This window comes from Eumetopias jubatus, unplaced genomic scaffold, assembly GCF_037043125.1.
Source record: "Eumetopias jubatus isolate StellerSeaLion01/CBP00866 unplaced genomic scaffold, mEumJub1_p1.0 scaffold_9, whole genome shotgun sequence".
In the NCBI taxonomy this organism is placed as follows: Eukaryota; Metazoa; Chordata; class Mammalia; order Carnivora; family Otariidae; genus Eumetopias; species Eumetopias jubatus.
In genome coordinates this window covers 53,915,762-53,936,245 of record NW_028274815.1, presented here as the reverse complement: position 1 = coordinate 53,936,245, position 20,484 = coordinate 53,915,762, and the positions used below count along the sequence as shown (strand labels likewise).

The 20,484-nt window shown below is 45.7% G+C and overlaps 1 protein-coding gene across 2 annotated transcripts in view; it reads left to right on the top strand.

Moving 5' to 3' along the window:
* The window catches only part of ARHGAP25 (Rho GTPase activating protein 25), an 86,770-nt gene that overhangs the window by 21,659 nt on the left and 44,627 nt on the right, over positions 1–20,484 (top strand). The window contains exon 2 of one of the 2 annotated variants that reach the window (XM_028116373.2): positions 17,840–18,039. In XM_028116373.2, coding sequence (XP_027972174.1) covers positions 17,840–18,039 — 200 coding nt within the window. Of the gene's footprint in view, positions 1–17,746; positions 18,040–20,484 lie in introns of those variants that run through there. The other variant, XM_028116376.2, reaches the window with a different exon arrangement.

Genomic DNA, 20,484 nt, shown 5'->3' with positions numbered 1-20,484 from the left:
CATGAACATAACATCTCTTATCTCTTGGATAAATTTCAAGTAGTGGGACTGCTGGGTTATATGATAAATGTATGTTTAACTTTGTAAGAAATTGCCAAATTGTTTCCTGAAGTAGCTGAACCATTTTGTGTTCCCATGAGCCATGAATGAAGATTCTAGCTGCTTCTCGTCCTTACCAGTGCGCAATATTGTTAGCTTGCTTTAAAATTTTATTTTAGGTATTCTAATATGTTTGTAGTGGCATCTCTTTGTGGTTACTTTATGTTTATCTAATGACTAAGGATGTTTAGCATCTTTTTATTTGATGAAGTGTCCACCCAAATATTTTGCCCACTTCAAAAATCAGTTTGTTTGTTTTCTTACTGTTGAGTTTTGAGAGTTCTTTGTATCTTCTGGATACAACTCCTTTGTCAGGTATGTGATCGGCAAATGTTTTCTCCCAATCTGTGGCTTGCTTTTCATTCTCTTAGTGCCTTTCACAGGAAAAATATTTTAATTTTGATGAAGTCCAATGTCAGATTGTTCTTCTATAGATTGTGTTTTTGATGTCAGTTGTTTTTGACAATCTCAATCCAGGATATTCTACGGATATCAAATATGTTTCATAAATGTTATGGACTCTTTGAGTCTCTCATTCAGCTCCTGCCTGCGAAGGTCTGCAAATGTTTTCTTTCATTTTTCTTCTCCAGCACTGCCCACGTGAACACACCCACACACTTAAGCCTTACAAACACAGATTTCCTGTGTCACTCGGAACCCTCAGCCCACCCTTTCCAGGCTTCCTCCCAAAGATCACAAAAGTCACATTTTCCAAAGTAATTTTTTTATCAGGCAGGGGAAAGTGCTGGAAGATTGGAACGGTCCATGCTATTTTTATGGCCGAACACTCCAGAATGTCATTCTGGATCCCTTTTCTCAAAATCATGCAAGCAGAAATGGTATTCTGGAAACTCATTTCCCACCCCCAACCCCCCCCCAAAAATACATCCATCCCTGGTGTAACAAAGTCAAGCTACAGATCAATGGACTTTAATGTTCAATCAGCTAGTTAGCTATGCTTATCTATTTGTTTTTTGAAACATCTTCCCATATGTTCAAAGGAACAGATGTTCTCAGGGGCTGCTCTTAAGTCTGGGTGCAGTGTCTTCCCACTTGGGTCCAATGCAAAGCCAGCCATTTTGCAGTTGCTCCAATGAGGGAATGCCAGGAAAGTTGGGGGGGGGGTGGAGTTAAAGCACCGAAGAGGAAAAGTATGATTCATTCCTGAGCACATGAAGTCCTTTCTTCCATTTTTTTATCCCACATTAAAATCTTTACCGCTTCTTTTCTAAATGTGCCCCGTGCCAGTTTATTATAAGACATGTATTCTATGTTCAATGAATCTCCATGTAGTGCCTACCTTGAGTTTAGTGAACTTATTGCCTTAAAACAAACCCAACCCAAACATTACAAGTTATTTTTCATCTTGAAAAGGTCTCTGATGCTATAAGATGTGCCAGTCCAGGGGGCCTGAGAACTGGGAGCAAATCCTGCATGTCATGGTGTCAGTCACCAAGTCACCCACTCATGGTTCCCCTTCTTCCACTTCCTGTTTGTCCATTGGTGCTTCCTGCTTCTTTGGCTTCTGCACCAGAAGCTTAGTTTGTCCTTCAGTGACCAAAGTGGCTAAAAGCAAACAAATGGATAAAGGAAAAAGAATGATGTCCTTCTAGTTCTTCTGTGGGCAACAAAAGACTTGGTATAGAGGCTGTGAGAACTGTCAAGTGTGGCCAACCACAAAGGGACCTATCAGGGAAAAGGGCTGTGTCTGACCACCATGAAAGCTTGGGTCAGACAGATGCACTACGGTTGTTCACAGATGCATACAAAATAAATCCTAACATTTTTGTGAGGACCTCGGGCGATGAAAGGGGAACCCCCCACAAAGCATTTTGTTTTCACATGGCTGATAACATTTGACAGCTTTGAAGAGGAAACAGAACTGCAGGATGTTGGTGGCAGAATCACAGGGGAAATTCTGCCTCCTGCAAGGCCTCCCTCGAGTATTGTGAAGCACAGCCTGAAATGGGTAGAAACGCTGGTAAAGGACATCATTTTAGAAAAAAGTGACATCGCAATCATTCCTCACAAGTCAGCAGCTCTAAGCAAGATTTTGACATTGATGTTTTTCTGTTTGATTGTGTTTCATGAATTTTAGAACGATTTCTTCTGTCAAACCCTAAAATGTTACCAGCATTGCACAATATCACGGCAATGGAAATTTTCATCCATTTGACAGCCCTCAACTATGTGACACAGTAGAAGTGTGGAAATGTTCAGCTGTGTCATTTTCTGTGCCTTTGATGTGCCTCACCTGCATGACATCGTTTGTCCTCATACAACCCGAACAGCAAACACTTGATCTGATTCCCAACAACGTATGAGTCTTCCAGTCTTCAGTAGCTGGCTTTTCAAGAACACAGTATTTTCTCAGTCCCCTGTATGTATATGCATTCTTTACCACCTAAGAAATATTCTCCCCTTCTTGACAGTTGATTTTCTCATATGAATCAGTATTGAACTTTATCAAGTGTGAGTTCACAATCTTTTGAAAACATACGGCTTTTTAGTTCCTGGACCTGTTGATGTAATGAACCATTACGAAAGTATTAGAGTAGTTTTTCTAATATTGAAGGATTTTTACATTCCTGGAGTACTCTGGACGCTCGGGATGAGTGACAAAACGGATGAGTGACAAAACAGGCAACTCTCTAACTTTGTGGAGTTTATGGTTGATTTAAAATGATTTTTATAAAAAGAGTTAGGCATGATTCCTTATTTTTCTGTGCAGGGACTGTTCTGCTTTTCAGTACTTCCTTGTGTGTGTGTGTGTGTGTGTGTGTGTGAATTAAATATATACAGTTCTTGATCTTTCCTTTTATAGCTTTACTGATGTACATGTTTTTATGGTACAATGCCATAAATTTTTTTCATTATGAGTTTAGAATTCAATGATTTTTGGTAAATTTATAGTGCTGTGCAGCAATCACCACAAACCCGTTTTAAAACACTTTTTATCACCCCAGTAATTTTCCTTCTGCCTATTTATAGCTGTTCCCTGCCCTCACCTCAGCCCCTGACAACCATGATTTGCTCCCTGTCTCCATGACATTGCCATTTCTGGGGATTCTCATACACGGAATTGGAACATGCTGTCTGGTGCATTCCATCTCTTTCACTGTGCATGTTTCTGAGGTTCGCCATATTGGAGCAAGTGTCTCGGCTTCATTGATTCCTTTGGCCTTTGAGTCATGTTCCATTCCGTGGATGGGCCACCTTGTGTTTATTGTGTTTATCCATCCCCCAGTTGATGGACTCTGGATTGTTTCCAGCTCGACCATGAAGAATAATGCTGCGGGGAACATTTACTTCCAAGAAAGTTGGCGCTTTCACTTCTCATGACTTGATTCTTAGAAGTGGAAATGCTGGGCACTAGGGTAAACTTACGTGTAGATTTTTGGGAAAAGCATCCAGTGTAGGGAGAGTAGCGCCCCTTCTGAAGAGTTTCCTTTTTTCTCTTTATGTAGCCCCAGAGGAGTTGGAAAAGTATCCCCTGCTCTCACTGGTCCAGTGACCCCATTTGAGAGCCAGCAGGAGAGGGCCATCAATTTTTCCTAGCCAGACTCTGAGCACCTGGGGTAAGCTGGAGATGACATGGCCCAGCCAGCCTTCTGGTCTCTGAGCGCTTGCAGAAGTGGCTCTTGCGGTCTCCGTCGTTCCCCATCTCCAGCACTGCTGTTCTGCTCTTCAGAGCTGGTGCAGACTCTTCCTGGGACCTTCCCCTCTGGGTGCGTGGCTCTTCCTCCGCTGATACCGCAATGCAGGCTGGCCAGCCCTGCCTTCCTCCATCATACAGAAATCCTCCTCCCCCCAAAGAGCATGCAGGTAGCATTCTTTTTTTTTTTTTTTTTTTAAGATCTTATTTGTTTATTTGACGCACAGAGAGAGAGCACAAGGAGGCTCGATCTCAGGACCCTGGGATCATGACCCGAGCTGAAGGCAGTCGCTGAACCAACTGAGCCACCCAGGCGCCCTGCATTCTTCTTTACTTTTACTTTCATTTCACAGTTCCCCAGATTCTTACAAAAGTAATTTTTTGTCATTTCAATGGAAATTTGGGTATGGGTTTGTTACGCCATGAGGTTAAACCACCTGAAATTTTAGGTGGTTCTTCCTTCCTGAGCCCCCTCAGAGCATCCTCTTGTGCTCCTTCCGGCATTCCCACTGCCCTTTCTCTCTCCTCAAGGACTGCCTCTGTGTAGCCCCAAAGACCCCGTGCGTGTTCAGGTTCTGTGGTTTCCATGATGTCTCAGCGGGCAGCTTCAAGCCATACGGATGCCGCTCCTTCCCCGAGCGCTTTCTCTTTTATTCTTTCCCAAATAATGAATCCCTCATTCCTGCTGCCTTTCTCTCTAATTGTAAACTCTGCATACATTATAGTCTTAGTAGAAACTGCTGGTGAACAGAGAATAGAAGAATTTGGGGGCCAAGGAGGACCTAAGCAAGCATCTTGTTAAACCATACAGCATCTTGTTAAACCACTTCATTTTATATATGTAGCAACTAAGCTCTGCAAAAGTTCTTCTTGTTAGTAATAACAATAATAATAATAAAGCAAATCTATAACCTGCCCGTGAGGCAGGACAGGGTGAGGTGCCCCAGATGACATAACTAGCTACTGAAATGCTCTCTTTCAAAACTTTTGGAATTCCCTTTGGTTTAGATTATGTAAATTCTAAGATTGGGACAGATTCTCCTTACTGATTTCTCTTTCTTGACCCACTTACTTTAGTCTTAAAAGCTTTGCATTGGGAGACTCAGCCTGAAGGTCATTGAAGAGAAAGCTAACACAGAGCTGTTATAAATAATCTTTGTTGTTGTTTTTATTAAAAAAATGACAGCAAAGAGAAAACATAAAGATTACTCATACGCCCACCTCTCAGGAAAATAACCTTTAACCTCACCCCAGTCTGGTGTGAATCTTGCTATTATGTTTTTCTGTGTTATACCACATTTGTATTTACGATTTTCCAATGGTATACTGTGCGTATATGGGTGTGAATGCGTGTTTTCTTTTTAACAAAATGGAGTTGCCTTGTATGTACTCTTTTGGAATAAGTAATTTTTAACCCAACTACATAAATTCAACATTTTCCCATGTCATTCTAATCCAATAAAGCATCATCTTTAAGTCTCCCCCATAGTATTTTACTTTATAGGGATCCCATACTTCATTCAACCGATTCCATGTTTTTGGACATTTAGCGGTTTACAAATTTTAAACAATAGTACTGTAGTGAATATCCTTATAAATAAACTCAATAGACAAACATTATTATCTCATTAACTAAATTACTAGAAGATTTCTTTCGTTGAAAGAGCATGGATGTGTTTGCAGTTTTTGATGTATAAGGTCTGGTTTAGAGTCGGAGAGATATGTGCAGGAGATGACTGGTCTATAATATTTGGGAGCTAAGATACTGCTCTAGAAGAGATCGACCACACAGCCTGTTGCTTTGTCAACCCTTGCGTAATAGTCACTGTGGCTTTTGTCTTTGTACCCCCCCACCCTGTGTTATCACTGGGACTCCTCAGGGGATCTTCCGTGGCCCAATACTGAAATTCACAAATACTCTACCCAGGCGTATGCCAAACCATCTGTGTTTAATTGAAACCGCCCAGATTATGTCTTTTGCCAAATCCATTTTTTCTTAGTCAGTTAAATAAATGCATTGCTAGAGGCCCATGTTCTTGATATAAAACTGGAATCCTGCCTGAGTTGACAAATTTAGACCTGTTGTATCTAAAATAGGATTACAACACAAATTAAGCAGCTGAAAGATGCTTTGTAGGTTAATCAGAAAAAAATTTAGAGTTGGAATTGCATTCAAGATGGTTTATTTTCATCCTTTGATTTTATAAATGAGGAAATGAAGGCTCAGAGAATTATACCTCTGGTTTGTGTCTGAGCTAGACCTTGAACCCAGGTCTCATGAAGCCCAATCAGATACACCTTCCACTACACTGTGCTGCCTGCCTCTCTACCACAGGGCCAGGGGAGCTAAGATCAAGTGGGCCATCTACGACGCTGCAGGGGAAGCCTACGGACTATCACTTTCTCTAACTTCTGTCATTGCAAACACCGATAATCAGTCACTCCATTTTTCCCATTGAGACTGTACTAGGCCTCAGACGTCCCAGGCAGTCCCCCCAGTTAGAAGGAATTGTCATATAAGACGGAGCCTCCTTGCCTTCCTTGCCACAGCTGTTTTTCAAGGTGGGGTTGTCCATTCCTCTTTCCCCTATGCTGGGGAAGTGCCTGTGTGTGTGTGTGTGTGCGTGTGTGTGTGTACGCACGCGCGCGCGCGTGCACACGGGTACATATCCACGTGTACAAATGCACATACACACACCATCACCACCACTAACAATTTGGGTAAAAGTTGACTTTACAGGAAATACTATCCATAACTGGGAGCATCGGGAGTCCCTCAGTTCTTCGCCTTCATTAAGTGATAAAGTGACAGCCCAGGGCGACGGAGGGGCAGGATCTGTCCGGGAAGAATGTGTCCGTGTGTGGCAGGGCATCTGTGTAGGATCACTCTGCTGTGCTCAGAGGAATAACTAACAGGTCTGGAAATGCAGGCCTGGGAAAATGAGCAAGTTGAAGTTCAGGGCAATAGTTGATGTGTGAAAAAAAAAATAAGCCTAAAGGAAGGTATTTTTAAACACTTAATAGAATCTTGAAAAAGATTTTTTATTATATGCACATTTCAAACACCAATATGGAGGGTAAGTATAATGAACCTCTATGTATATCCATTACTGATATTAAACGGGTATTGAGATTTTGCCACATTTGCTTTAGCCATCCCCCCCTTTTTTTTCTTTTTTTCTTTTCTTTGCTGAGACATTTTAAAGCAAATCCCTGATGCTATGGACTTTTATTCCTCATCCTTAATTATGCATCTCTAAAACATGGATATTTTGCTTCCTAACCACACTGACTGATCACACCCAGCAAAACTCATTAATAATTTATTGGTATCATCTCTCCTCTACCCTTAATCTAATCGCCTCAGTTTTTAATAGAATCTTTTTATCAGGTTATAGAATAAGAGAAATATATCATGACTTGTATGCCAGGCCCATCCCACTGCAAGAATTGTTTGTTGTTCACATTCTTAGCAGGATTGTAGGGTTAAAAAGAACTACTCCTGAAGACCAGGGGAAGGGTGTAGGAACAGAATGGAGTGACATCTGTGGGATGGGTAGCCTTGTGCTTGGTCATGGGGGCCTGTCTTGAGCATTGCCCCTGCTGGATCGCTGCTGGGAAGCATCGGGAGGGACCCCAGAATTCATCCGGGCTTATAAAATGCAAATAGGTCAAGCCTTCAAATGCATTATTTGTTTATGAATGCCAGTGACTAAGTAAAACCTCTTAACTAGAAAAAATGAATGGCAGTGACAATGGAAGCGGCACTACTTCTCCCAAGGCCCTTCTTGCTTCAGCACAGCACGTGAGCACCAAGCGGAACCTCCTGTGCTGTCCCACGGTCCTACATGATGCAAAGTCTTTCCTTGTGCTGATGTCTGGAAAGGCAATTAGCGTCCATCCACAAACAGCCACATTGTCAACACAAGCTACATTTACCACCCGATTGCCAAATCGCCACTTCACCTTGTGCTGAGGAAGAGGCAGCCCGGGCAGTGTAGAGTAGGAAGCATTCACAATTCTGCAAGCTTTTTGTTATTACACTTGGCTTCCTGTTATGCAAAGAGAGAAGGAGGGGGGCCCTTGAAGTGTTGCAACTGATGGAGACACACACCCACAAGAGGCAACTGTGCTCTAAATTCCTAAGAAACGCCCAAGCTCCAAAATGTGGACACCAGAGGGGTGGCCCTGGAAGGGCGCCCTTGGCCGAGAGAATTTGTAAGCGCAGAAGACCTTGCAAGCCCAAGAAACAGGAAGCCCGTTCTCTCCCTCCCTTGCCCTGTCTCCGCCCCCCCTCCCTCTCTGACACCCCCACCCACTTCTTGTCTCACTCTCTCTCTCCTTTATATTGCTACTGAGACCACATTTTTAACCTCTTCCTGCGAAAGACAGCGATCTGGGCTAAGTGTCTTTCCAAAACAGAATTTGTTCTTCTAGGCCGAAATGTTTACTTGTCAAACAATGAAGGGCATTTCTACAGGCTATAGAATATGAGAAAATTCAACCTGCTCAGTTCCTGGGTATGGAGGCAGGTGTTCAGAGGATGACTTTTAGATAGCTCCTTGAATGAGGTTATGTCAATTTGTCCCATGGGTGAGTGTCCTGGGGAAGTCCGTGTGATTTAACTTTAGGTGCACAGAGCAATCCCCTTGGCTGCCCTCAGTCTTATGGCTTGTTGTTTCTTGCAGGTGGCAAGGATTTTCATACTAAAATTAGAAATGAAACTTAGAATTCAAAGAAAAATCCAGGGCAGTAATCACAGGATACATTTTTCCTAAAGTCTAAATGCCAGGTTTTGAAAGTGAAAAGATTTTAAAAGTTCCCCGGGTCCCTGAATAGTGGGTGCTTTAAAATGGAGAGCAGTTTGGGGCGCCTGGGTGACTCAGTTGGTTGAGCATCTGCCTTCAGCTCAGGTCGTGATCCCAGGGTTCTGGGATCGAGCCCCGCATTGGGCTCCCTGCTCAGTGGGGAACCTGCTTCTCCTTCTCCCTCTGTCTGCCGCTCCCCCTGCTTGTGCTCACTCTCTCTCTCTCTGTCAAATAAATAAGTAAAATCTTGAAAAAAAAATAAAACAACCACCATTAGAAAAAATGGAGAGCAGTTTGCCTTGAAGAGGGAAAAGAGAAAAGGAATAAAGGAAGTGAGCCTGGAGGTTCTGAAGTTAGAAGACCTAACTTTCTTCTGGGGAGGGGGTGTGTTCCCGCAGTCTGGCAACTGGACAGGCAGGTCTGTGTTCGTCTGCGTGTGTGTGTGTGTGGGGGGGGGGGGGGGGGGGGAAGGCTATAAGATCCGTGTTAATCAGGGATTCGCCCGGCTCCCCAGCAGCCCCATTCTCAACCTGGGTGGGCTGCCAGCCACAGGCTGTTGTGTGGGCCTGAGTACTGGGCTGGCCTGGGTTAGCTCCTCCCTCCCACACTTCGGCCACGTTGGGCTTTGGTCAGAATCCTTAGGTCTCTTTTAATGAGCTTGGGCAAAGCGCTGGTAAGACATGACAGGACTACCTATGATGTCCATTTTCCTATCAGCGTGTCAGCACAGCCTCGGTGATGGGCTGGTGGTTTCAGCACCATCTTTTGTCACTGTTTTTTTCAAGACCTATTGAGGCTTGCAGAACCTACTGTGGACAGGAAAAGTAGCACAACGTTGTTTATGCATAATATGGGGGCAAAATGGATAGAGGCTGAAGCAGGTGTCTCACGTGATGGGTTGGGAATAGTGGCTTTGGTCCCTTGCCCCGAGGAAGGGGAGTACCTTCTCTTCTTCACTTCCCGCTTACCATCTGACCCTGGCAACTATATTACACATTGATTCCCAACTTAGGTGCCTCTCTTTAACCCTAGAATACATGCTTCTCCGGGGGGGCACTGTAGCTTAGGTAGGGGTATTGGGCTTTGAAATCAGATTTCTAGCAGTAAAACTGGGGCAAATCATTTTACTTCTGTGAGCTTCAGTTCCTTGTCTGTAAGACGGAGATGACCTTGTCTGTAAGACAGAGACGACCTTGTCTGTAAGACAGATATGATGCTTCCCATAAAGAGTTCCTGTGAGATTTAAATGAAACTAGATTTATAAAGTGTTTGCACTGTGGCTGGCACATGATAAATATTCAGTAAATATATCACTATTGATGTGCATCATTATTAGATCAGGGGTTATGTTTTCTATTGGCCACTCTGCTTGAGTGGGCACATGTGAACACATCTAGAAATCCCATGAAGAGGTAAACTGGCCAGTATTTGTTGCATATATGCAATACCTGATAGAGGCTTGCATTTCATTCTAAAATGTTGATTTTATTCACTTAACAAATATTTATTAGGAAACTTCAGTTGGCCAGAGGCTCTTCTAGGAGGTGTGTTTAGATTGGTGAAGAAACTGGTTGAACTCCCTGACCCTGGGACCCTACTTTTTGATGGTTGAGCTTCCATTCCATTTTATTCATCAGTGCTACTCTTTTCTTATTCTGATTTTACCAGAAAGAAGGCCTCAACTAGATGTTCCTCTCTCCTTTAACACTTCGTGATTCACGACTGATTATGAATCCCCCTAATTTATACAAGGAGAGTATGACAGGGCTGAGGTCATCAAGAAATAAGACTGGGATTGGGAAACAGTGGAATGCATTTTGTATGCCGGGGTGCACAATAAATACTTGAAACCCCACAAGTCTCAAGTTCACTAACCTAGAGGGTTTCCTCTATTTTTTAAACCTTGCCTATTACTCAGCACAATGCCCTGCACATAAGAAATGCCCAATTAATTTTTCTGATTGGTTAATAAAGGAGATAAGAGAGAAAGACTAGGTTTTTTTGGTTAAAAATCCATGTTATGAATCTTTTATCAGAACATTATTCAACATTATTTTCTCTCCATAACACACACACACACACACACACACACACACACACACACACTCAGGCACACGTGCACACATACACCTCTCTCCTTTCTTCATTCCTCCCAGTTAACTTTTCTGAGCCAGACACTATGAGGGTGCTCAGGATACTAAAATGAATAAGACATGGTCCTTCTTGCTCTCAAGAACCTCTTTATAGCTCTAGCAACTTATCACCTGCAACCATGCAATAAAAGCACAAAGATGTTTATCCCTGAGGCCATGGGGCTTTCAGCCCACCTTTGGAGTCAGGGAGACCTTTCTGAGAGAGAAAACTGAGATTAGAGACTCAAATACTCCTTTAAAAAGAACGTCTTGCTTTTGAATGGTGCTTTAGATCCTTAAGGGACCTCTTACAGAACGTGGAAGGTTGTATAAGTGTGCACTGTACAAGGGCCTTGGCAGAAAGGGTGAGGAGGGCTGAAAGCCACTGGTGCTCCTCTCATCAAGTTATTACCCTGGTATGTGGCTGCATCCATCCATCCATCCAGAGGCAGAGGAAACCTATTTCTCCACTCAAAGGCCCCATGTGCTCCCCAAGGACAGCTCCTGGCCCAGGGATGTGAAATGCGATCTTTGCTTGGCACAGGATGACAGCCTCTCTCCTCTGATTTTGTCCTTCTAGGTAGCCCTGCTCCACCCCCAAACTCTTGGTGATAATGGATTTTCTTGCTACACTTCCTTTTCCCCATATTTAGACCTACTGCAAGCTCTCTTTAAGGTCCCAAGGAAAATGGTAATAATGTCTTCCATCTCATATCTAAGTTTTTCTCCATAGCCTCAAGTTAAAAATGCTTCCCTCTGTGCTGGTGTCCTGTGCGCCCAGGCTTTTCTTTGGTTTCTGAACATCTGTTGTGTTACTTTTCAGATCTGAGATTTTCATGTCACTCTCATCTCCTGGCTTTCGTTTGCCCCTTTCCCTCTGATCTCTTTCTTAATCCCCAGGCCTTACCTGTCAACACCAGAGCTTGGGCGAAGTCCACAGCTCTTGGTCCAGCTTTACATCTAACCAGGCCCAGAACGGGATTTCCCTGCCTGTTTAAACCCACTTTGTCCTCTGACCTCCTTCCCTGCCTCTACGAACAGGTGTCCCAGACCCATGAGCTGTTTGAGGACAGGGTTGCCTCTAGTTGATCTTATATCCCAGAACCTGACACGGTTCCTGGTACACACTGTGTGCTCAGCCAGGGTACGGCAAACGAACAGGTGGAGAAGGCTGCCTTACCTGAGGTCACCCCAAGCCTCACACGAGTCTTGGCCTCCCACTTCTCGTCTGGTGGTTCCCCTCACAACCGCCTCCCCTATTCTGTCCTTCTGCACTGCCACCATCCAAACTAGGCCTCTGGATTTGCACCTGGAATGTTGTACAGTGCCCAGCTAGTCTTCTCTTTTTCCTTTTCTCCCTCTCTCTCCCTTCTTTCATCCCTTCTCTCTTTCATCTCTTCTGTCTTTTCTCTCATTTAACATAAAATCGAGTCCATTTTAATAATAATAGCCTCCATTTAATGCCCATGTTCTAAGAAGCAGACCGTGGCTTGGACCTCTCCACTTATCATTATTCATTCTTGTAGACTAGCCGCCCACAAGGTACATATCATTATCACAACTTCACGGAGGAGGAAACTGAGCCTCGGAGACAGAACATGACTCACCCAACGCTACATACGTAGAAGCCTGTGCCCTCTGCTACTTCATCCTGCCCTCTCTTTCAGGCACTGTGTTAGCTGTTGGGGATACAAGGATGAGCAAGGCCAAAGGCAGAGCCCCTTTAACTCTTTAGAGCATATGTGGAGAAGGAAGACAGAGTAAGAGAGAGGACTAGGCAGGATGAGAAGTGCTCTGATGGAAGTGTTCCCAGTTAAAAGTGAACAGAGCCCAGGGAGTGACTGAGTCCGGCTGAGCTAGGAAGGCTTCTCATGGGAGATGTGGGCTGAAGTAAGTCTTGAAGGATGAACAAGAGCCTTCCGAGAGGTCAAATTGGGGGTGGGGGGGTAGAATATTCCAGCAGAGAGAATAGCGTGTTGTCAAGAAGGAAAGGCAGTATGCGTGTGGAGAAGGAGCGGGAAATGCGGGAGGAAAACCACAGGACTCTGAACCCTTGGTAGGGAGTTTAGCCTGCATCTTTTAATGATGAAGGTGCTGGAGGATCATCGGAGGCTTTAGGCAAGTAACATGATCAGATTTGTGTTTTAGAAGGACCATGTCATAGACAATGTCACCAATGGACTGGAGGTGAGACTGGTAGAAGAGACACATAAGGGAGCTATTGTGGAAATCCAGGGGGAGAATAGAAGGGCCCACAAAAGCAGGGAGGTGGGTGGGTAGAGAGGAAGGCTGGATCTGAGAGAGAGTTGTTGATTGTGGTGACTGTGGAATGGGGCAGCTTTCTGGTTTGCTTGGTTGGCTGGGAAGACATCCCTCACAGCCCATCATGGAGATCTGTGGAGGAAAAGCAGGTTTGGGCGTGTGTCTGTGGGTGTAAGGTAAGGGGAATGGTGGAGGGGGCAGGGTAAAGTTGCACTTTCACCAGCAACATGGTGACCTTGAGATTCCCATCGAAGTACATGTAGACAGTTGGACAGACAGGTCTGCAGCTCAGGTTTCTGGGGGTGAAGCATATATTATCTACTCCCTTTTCAAAGCCATTTAACATGGTTCCCAGACTAATGCACAGCTTGTATCAACATATTGACAAAATACCCAGCTTTGGATGAACCATTAGCATCTCACCCGTACATTTGGAACCATCTAAAATAGAATCTAAACTGAAGCATAGCTGAGAGCAGATAGAAGAAATATCTCAAAAGTAGACCCTAGAAGATTTTGTGGTTGATTATTTTGGGGGTTAGGGGTCAGAAGATGGGAAGATGAAGAAAGGAAGTGATAATGCTTCCCAAGCTGACTTCTCTGTTTATACTTCTTTTTTGAATTTTCTCTTGCTCCAACTTGTGGCAGAGAGTAGCTAACTTCTACTACAGAAACAGAAGTTTCTGGGCATCTTCTGGGCATGTGGCACTTCTTCCATTTGTCTTCTTCTCTTTCTGGTGCCCTCCCAGACTGCCGACTAAAACTCAGCATACACAGTCTATATTTTCGTCTATATTTTCTCCCGGACCTCCCTCGCCCAGGTACATGAAGTGGTTCCATATAACCTCTCAGATCAAGGCTGAGCTTCTCACTCTGCCACCTGAAGCCACTTCTTCTCAGGGATCTCTAGCTTGATTTCCTATTTGATGAAATGCTGCCCCACCGTTTACAACCCATTTTTGTCTCATGCTTAGTAATGGTAACACTCTGATTCCAGGAAGTGCTGACCAATAGAACTTTCTGTGCTGATGGAAATGTTCTCTATCTGTGTTGTCCAATCCTGTAGCCAAGAGCCACTCGGGGCTACTGAGCACTTGAAATGTAGCTGGTGTGATTGAGGAACTAAATTTAATACACTGTAATTCATTTACATGTACATAGCCACAAATAGCAAGTGGCTACTGTTTTGAACAGCATAGTCAGAGGGGCTTCTTTCTCTCTCTACTAAAGTCAGGGTGGGTTTCTGACTTTACTGAGGCCCTCGCTTCCCACTTCCCCAGAGTGTTCTGTAAACGCTTAGCAACTGCTTTCTGACTTCCTGCCTTGCCTGGCCTGCCTGCAGCCTGCTCTCCAACCCACAGGCTGGCTCAGATCTCCTTCCCACAGGGCTGGGAGCGTGCACTCAGTGTGCAGGGACTGGCTCACAAGTGAAGCTTATCACAGTTATTATTTTCTTTATGAGAAACAGCTCCATTAATAGTAACAGATTTCTTTGTTTACTTTATCTGGGAACAAGTCACACCCACAAAGAAGAGAGACTGTTCAAAGGAATTAACAAGGAAACTTAGCCAAAAACAAGTCGGACTCAAAGCCCACCAGGCTTCCTTCCCTGATATTTGAATCATCTCAGGATAGGTCTGACTGATGAGCGATGCTGAAGGCCAACGTGGGAGACGGTTCTGACATGGGACAGAAAGCTCCCCTGCTTAGTCACTGGTTCACTGGAAGCCCAGCTCTCACCTCCCCAGTGTTTGGGGCTAATTCCAGCAGTGTGGAGGCTTGTCCTGGGCTATCCACACTCCGACTTGTAAGCATGACACACTGTGGGTAGTCATACTACCCACAATGAGGATGGTAACAGGCCCTCCAGAAGCACTGGGTGGATGTCTGGGTGAATGGTATCATTTCTGGAATATAAAAGATGGTTAGTCAAGGCCTTGACCATATGCAGACAGAAAAGGTGGTTGCCTACCAGTCCCAAGGGCATCCAAGTCCCTCTTGGCCAAGTCCGAGAACATAAGATCCTCATACCTCCTCTTGCCTTTGCTAGGCCATTCTGTAAAGCACAGATGTCTCTAGAGGAGGTTTTGTTTTTGTGTATTTGTTTTTGTCATCATTTTTGCCATAACAGAGCATAAAAATTTCACAGAATTAACCACAGAATAATGTTCCAGCAACCAAATTCCATGTTGAGTTAATTCTCTTCAATCTACAGTGTCTTTTGGGCGTCTGTTTCCCCCACCCCCCGTTAGTTTCTCCCACCATGGTTCTAACAATTGCTTTGGGTCTCTGGGGATGGTTCAGGAGGCCTGAGTCCTCATAACCATTGTGTGGCATCTGCTTGTTTCTATCCTTTTCTGGGCTGGCTTCATTTGGTGGCGTCACCCAGAAGCCGAGTGAAGCTCCCTCATTATGGCTCTGTTTGGAGGGTGGCCCTCCCTCCCTAGTCCGATGCTACTTCAGGTGAATGGTCATACTAATGCTACCTTAGGAGAACAGCTGGGCTATGCTGAGGCTCTTGGGGTGAAGGAGGACACCCCTGAATTTGCCAGAATGCCTCACTCCTCCATTTTCTCCAAAGGTTGTGGGTACGAACATTCTTTTTCATCTCTGTCTATTATCTGCCCTTTTCTAGGACAGATAGGCGTCTTCACAAGTTACGGTCTCTGATCTAGAGAGACACAGAGCTGCACACCGTTCTTCAAATTCCTTCCTCCCATTTTATTCCTGCCAAGACCCTCCTATCACTCCTTTAGATCATGTACACAGCCTTAGAGTACGTGACTAGCCTCAGTGTGGTTGTTGTTTGAACTACAGGTGGGAGATCATGAAGACAGTAGTTAACTGAGGAGCAAGATCTAAGATAAAATTCTTAACTGGGGTGTCAGGACACACTGATATAAAGCAAACCCTTTGCAAGCATGCTGCCAACTTGTCATCAAAATGTCGAGTTACTTTTTACTACAACCGGGCTTATGCACTGTTACGATGATGTCTGCCCAAGAGAAGGTTGAACCGAGTATGCTTTGTCCTCTGGTGTCCAACATAGTATGGCCTCTCCAGTCCCTGGTGGGAGGTGAGGGGTGATCACAGGCTACAAGGGATGTGACAGGAACATAGGCTCCTTGTGAGGATCAAGGGAGCAGAGTCGTCTTCAGACAGCCATATAGGACTGAAGGGTAAAACACATAAATAGGGTGATAACTCTGAATACAATTAGTCTGCGATGCCATATAAAATTCTGATATTTGAAAGTATGCCATGAACAGAAATAAAGGTTGAAAGCCATAGGCATAGAAGGAGATAGAAAGAAAGAAATCAAAAGCAATGGGAAAGGTTGTTGATTCAATGCATTCAAGATAGGAATGAAGGAAGAGAGGAAGCTTGATGATGGAGCGACACCTTGAAAGCACAGGGACGTTTAGGAAGCTCTCAGAGATGATCTCCAACCTTGTAGCGGAAGCAACGTTACCTGTTGATAAAATGAACGAGTCACTTTTGCTTCCCTTGGGACAAGTTATATATGTCCAAGTTATATATGTTTATATATGTTAGCTTGTTTAATCTCTACAATGATTCCATAGAGTAGGGACTGTCATTACCCTAGTTTAACAAGCGAGGAAACGGAGGCTCAGAGAATTTGTGTACTGGACTCAAGGGTCTAAGAGCCAGGAAAGGAAGAGCTGGTCTCCAACCAGGCTGGGAGAAACTGGCCAAAGTGAAGTTGGCTGCATTCAGCTGTGTCATGAATGTTCCGGGGACCCACAAAAGCTGAAGAAAGGGGCTATAAGACAGAGACTTCTTCCAGCAAGAACAGGAGTGCAGGCACTCGGGGGTGGCAGCACATGATTGGGGTCTGGTGCTCCCATGTGGTGGACCTCTGTAGAAGGGTACCGCAGAACTGGCAGGGAAAGAAAGGAGGTGGGGCTCAGAAGACATATACCAGCCGGACCACAGGCCTGCAGACCCGTCGCTGTGGAGGGAAGGAAAGGAGACCGCTATCCGGGACTGGGAGTTACCCTGGAGACGAGCTGTGGACACCTGGACCTGATCGGGTGACAGCAGCGCTCTGGTGTGAAAACATGAGGGTCTGGATTCAAATTCCCCTTCTGTGTTCTGCTGGCAGATGCGTTTCCCATTGGGTCCTTGTGTGTCGTCGGCCCAGGGAAGGGCCCACCCGACAGGTCCTGTGGTAGGAAAGCAGCTACGGTGAGGCCCCTGGTGGAGCATAAAGGGCTCTAAATACGCTCAGAGGGCCAGGGACAGAGTGGCAATGGATGACACTTGGCAGGAGCACTCCGGAAGGGCCAGCTTCCTGCACGGTGGGGGCGTGGAGTGGGCCAGGGGCTCGGGGTCTGCTGCGGAGGGACGCTGCGGGGCGCCAGGTCCTGCTCTGGGGACAGTGCCCGGCCAGCTTCCGGCTGCCTCTGCAGCTGCGTAGGACTCCCTGAACCCTCCCAGCGGGCACCGTTTTCTCTTTCTCTTGTCAGATACCGACTCCCACGCAGGAAAAAGGAAGCACCTTTTGTCAGATGCTGCGGCCACTTCCTCTTCGGAAGGCTCCAGCCAGCCTTTCTCTTTGCAGAATGACGGGGCCGGCGCCGGGCGCCGGACTGCGTGTGCGTCGGGCCTCTGGCTGTCGCCGGCTTCCCGGTCCCTGGCCGGCCCGCGCCCGGAGCAGGCCGCTCGGCTGCCTCTCGGCCGCCCGGGGCTTCGTGCCTCCCGCAGGCCGGGCCTCCTGAGCCGGCCCGGCTGGGGCGCAGCCAGCCTCTCGGCCCCTTGGGGCTTCCTCTGTGGCCTCGGCGCCCCACTCTCCCCCACCCCCGCCCCCGCACGCCGCTTCATGTCCCTCAGCCAGCCTGCCTGTCTGTTCCTCTCCATAGCTCGGTCCCGGAGTGTGATGACCGGCGAGCAGATGGCCGCCCTCCACCAGCCGTCTGCCCCCAACCCGCTGGAGAGGCCCATCAAGATGGGCTGGCTCAAGAAGCAGAGGTCCATCGTGAAGAACTGGCAGCAGAGATACTTCGTGCTGAGGGCGCAGCAGCTCTACTACTATAAGGACGAAGAGGAGGCGAAGCCACAGGTACCAGCCAGGCCGTGGGTCCCCACTGGCAGGGCTCCCCTGGCCGGACGCAGGGGGAGGAAAGATCCTCAGGCTTTCACCCTAGGATCCGTGCGAGAGGTGTCCCCTCTCTCCTCCCCACCAGCTTTTAGATCCATAAACTGCGTCGCAGAGAGAACAGGGTGATCCTCGGTGTGCAAAGCCCCAAGGGGAGCACTGAGGAGCTTCCTAAACTCAGCCCTTAAGTGAAGGCTGGTGACACAGTCTTGATGGTGACGCTGAATGTGAGGGCTCAGAGCCAGCGGATTTGCCTTCAGGCAAATTGATTTGTTTGTTCGACCAACATTTACCGAGCATCTATTATGTACCAGATATTGTTTGGGGTACTTGAAATCAACCAGTGAGTAAAACAGATATAAGTCCCTGCATGTGGAACTTAGATGATAAGGGGACAGACAGAAAATAATAAATAAGGAGAGTATGTGGTTTGTTAAAAAGTGATGAGTTCCATGAGATTAAAAAAAAAAAAAGAATGGGTTAAGGGGAGATCAGGCGTTTGGGGAGGCGAGATGATTTTACAAAGGGTGGTCAGCATGATTAAGAAGGAGAGAGGCAGTTAGCCAGGCAGATCTCTGGGGAAAGAGCACTTCATGCTGAGAGGAAAGCCAGTGCAAAGGCCCGGTGGTGGAGCATGTCTGCTGTGTGCTGAGAATACCAAGGAGGTCAGTGTGGGAGCAACAGAGCTAGGGAATGAGAGGATCAAAGGGGATGGAGTCAGAGAGGGGAGGGCGGGGCTCAGGATCACAGTGCAGATAGCAAAGAGGGAGATCACTGCAAAGACATGAAGGTTTATGCTGAGGGCTATGGGAAAGCATTGCAAGGTTCTGAGCAGAAAGGGGACACTTCTTTGGCTTATGCTGTAAAAGGAAGGCTCTGGCTACAGTGTTCAAAATAGATTCAGGGCCAGAGGAAGGAGGCATGAGCATAATCTAGGGGAGAGGTTATGTTGTTTAGAATGTCAGTGAGGGTTGTGGGCTGGAGGAAAGTGATCAGGTTGCTGGTATACTTTGAAAGTACAGTAAACAGGATTTCTAATTGGAGTGGATGGGGCCAGAGCGGACTTTGGTCCTAAGTCTTGGGACTAGTGATTCCTCTTGGCCGTCATGGTGCGTGAAAGTGAAAGGGCGTGCTATTAACAATTACCCTGGGACCCCAGGTGTAACCTGCATGTCTTGGAGCTCTCAGGATGACTGGCCACTCCATCTAGAGCTCATGTCTGTGGAGGTGGAAGAGTGAGCTTGGCCAGAAGGAACTTATTAGGGAAGACAGACTCTAGAACCTTCTGGATCCAGGAACAAAAGCCCCAAGAATGCTAAGGGTATTGAGGGTGGATGGCAGGGTATGTAAAGAAACAAGACAATCATTTTGGAAGAGGACAGTTCTCTTTAAGAATAAGCTTGGGGATCTGTGACATATCAGCAGCACCTGGTTAACCAGGCCCTCCACTTGAGTGTCTGTCACTGCAAAGGCTGGAGAAGGGCCAGAGACCCCACCACAGACTGGGTTCTTGCTCAGTGACCTGTGCATGGTAACCAGACTTCCTTTTACTTTATGAACAACCCAGACCCTATCAGAGCCAAGCAATTATAGGCTAAGGTGGTGGGGACTAGTGCATGAGGAGATGACGCAGCAAGTCTTCCCATCTGCAGAATGAGGGAGGTGGCACTAAAGCATTAGCCTTCCCAAATCAGCAGGAAGGACAACTCGGTGGGGTTTACTTCCCCGAGATGTAGATGATGAGAGGTATAATATGTCCAAGCTTGTATTCCTTCCCTGGCTCTTCTACCAGGAAGCTGGCCAGGTAACTATTTAATTTTTCTGGACTCCTCTTTCTTCTTTTATAGAATGAGACAATCGTATCCGGCCTGCACTTACCACAGGCTCAAATGATATGAAGCATGTGTAAATAAAATGTTTTGTGAAAGCTGATGTCAAAGGTTAAATAAATTATTGGAGGTCCTAGATTCTCTCCTTTGCTTCTGAAGGAAGTCCTTCCAGGGGTAAAGTAGCCTGGGATAATTAGGCAAAGCTTCTTCTAGGAGAAGAAGTTTTTTTTTTTTTTTTTTTTAAGGAACTCTATTACTATAATACATCAGATCAATAGGTTGAGATCAATAAGTCGAATAAGGAAAAACTGCACAACCCCTAAATTGTGACTGAAAGAAGCATTTGGTAAAATTCAATACTCATTTCAGATATAAAAAGTTTTTTAAAAAGCTTTTAGGGATGAATGATAATGTATTAGAAAAAAGATTTTACTGTATATAGATATGGATACCTTGATTACAAAAGTTATATGTGTGCATGGTAGGAAATTTGGAAGATGTGGAAGAACACAAAGCAGAAAATGAAAAAGATCCCATTAGCAAGAAATAGGCACCCAAATTCTCACTTCTTCCAGTTCTT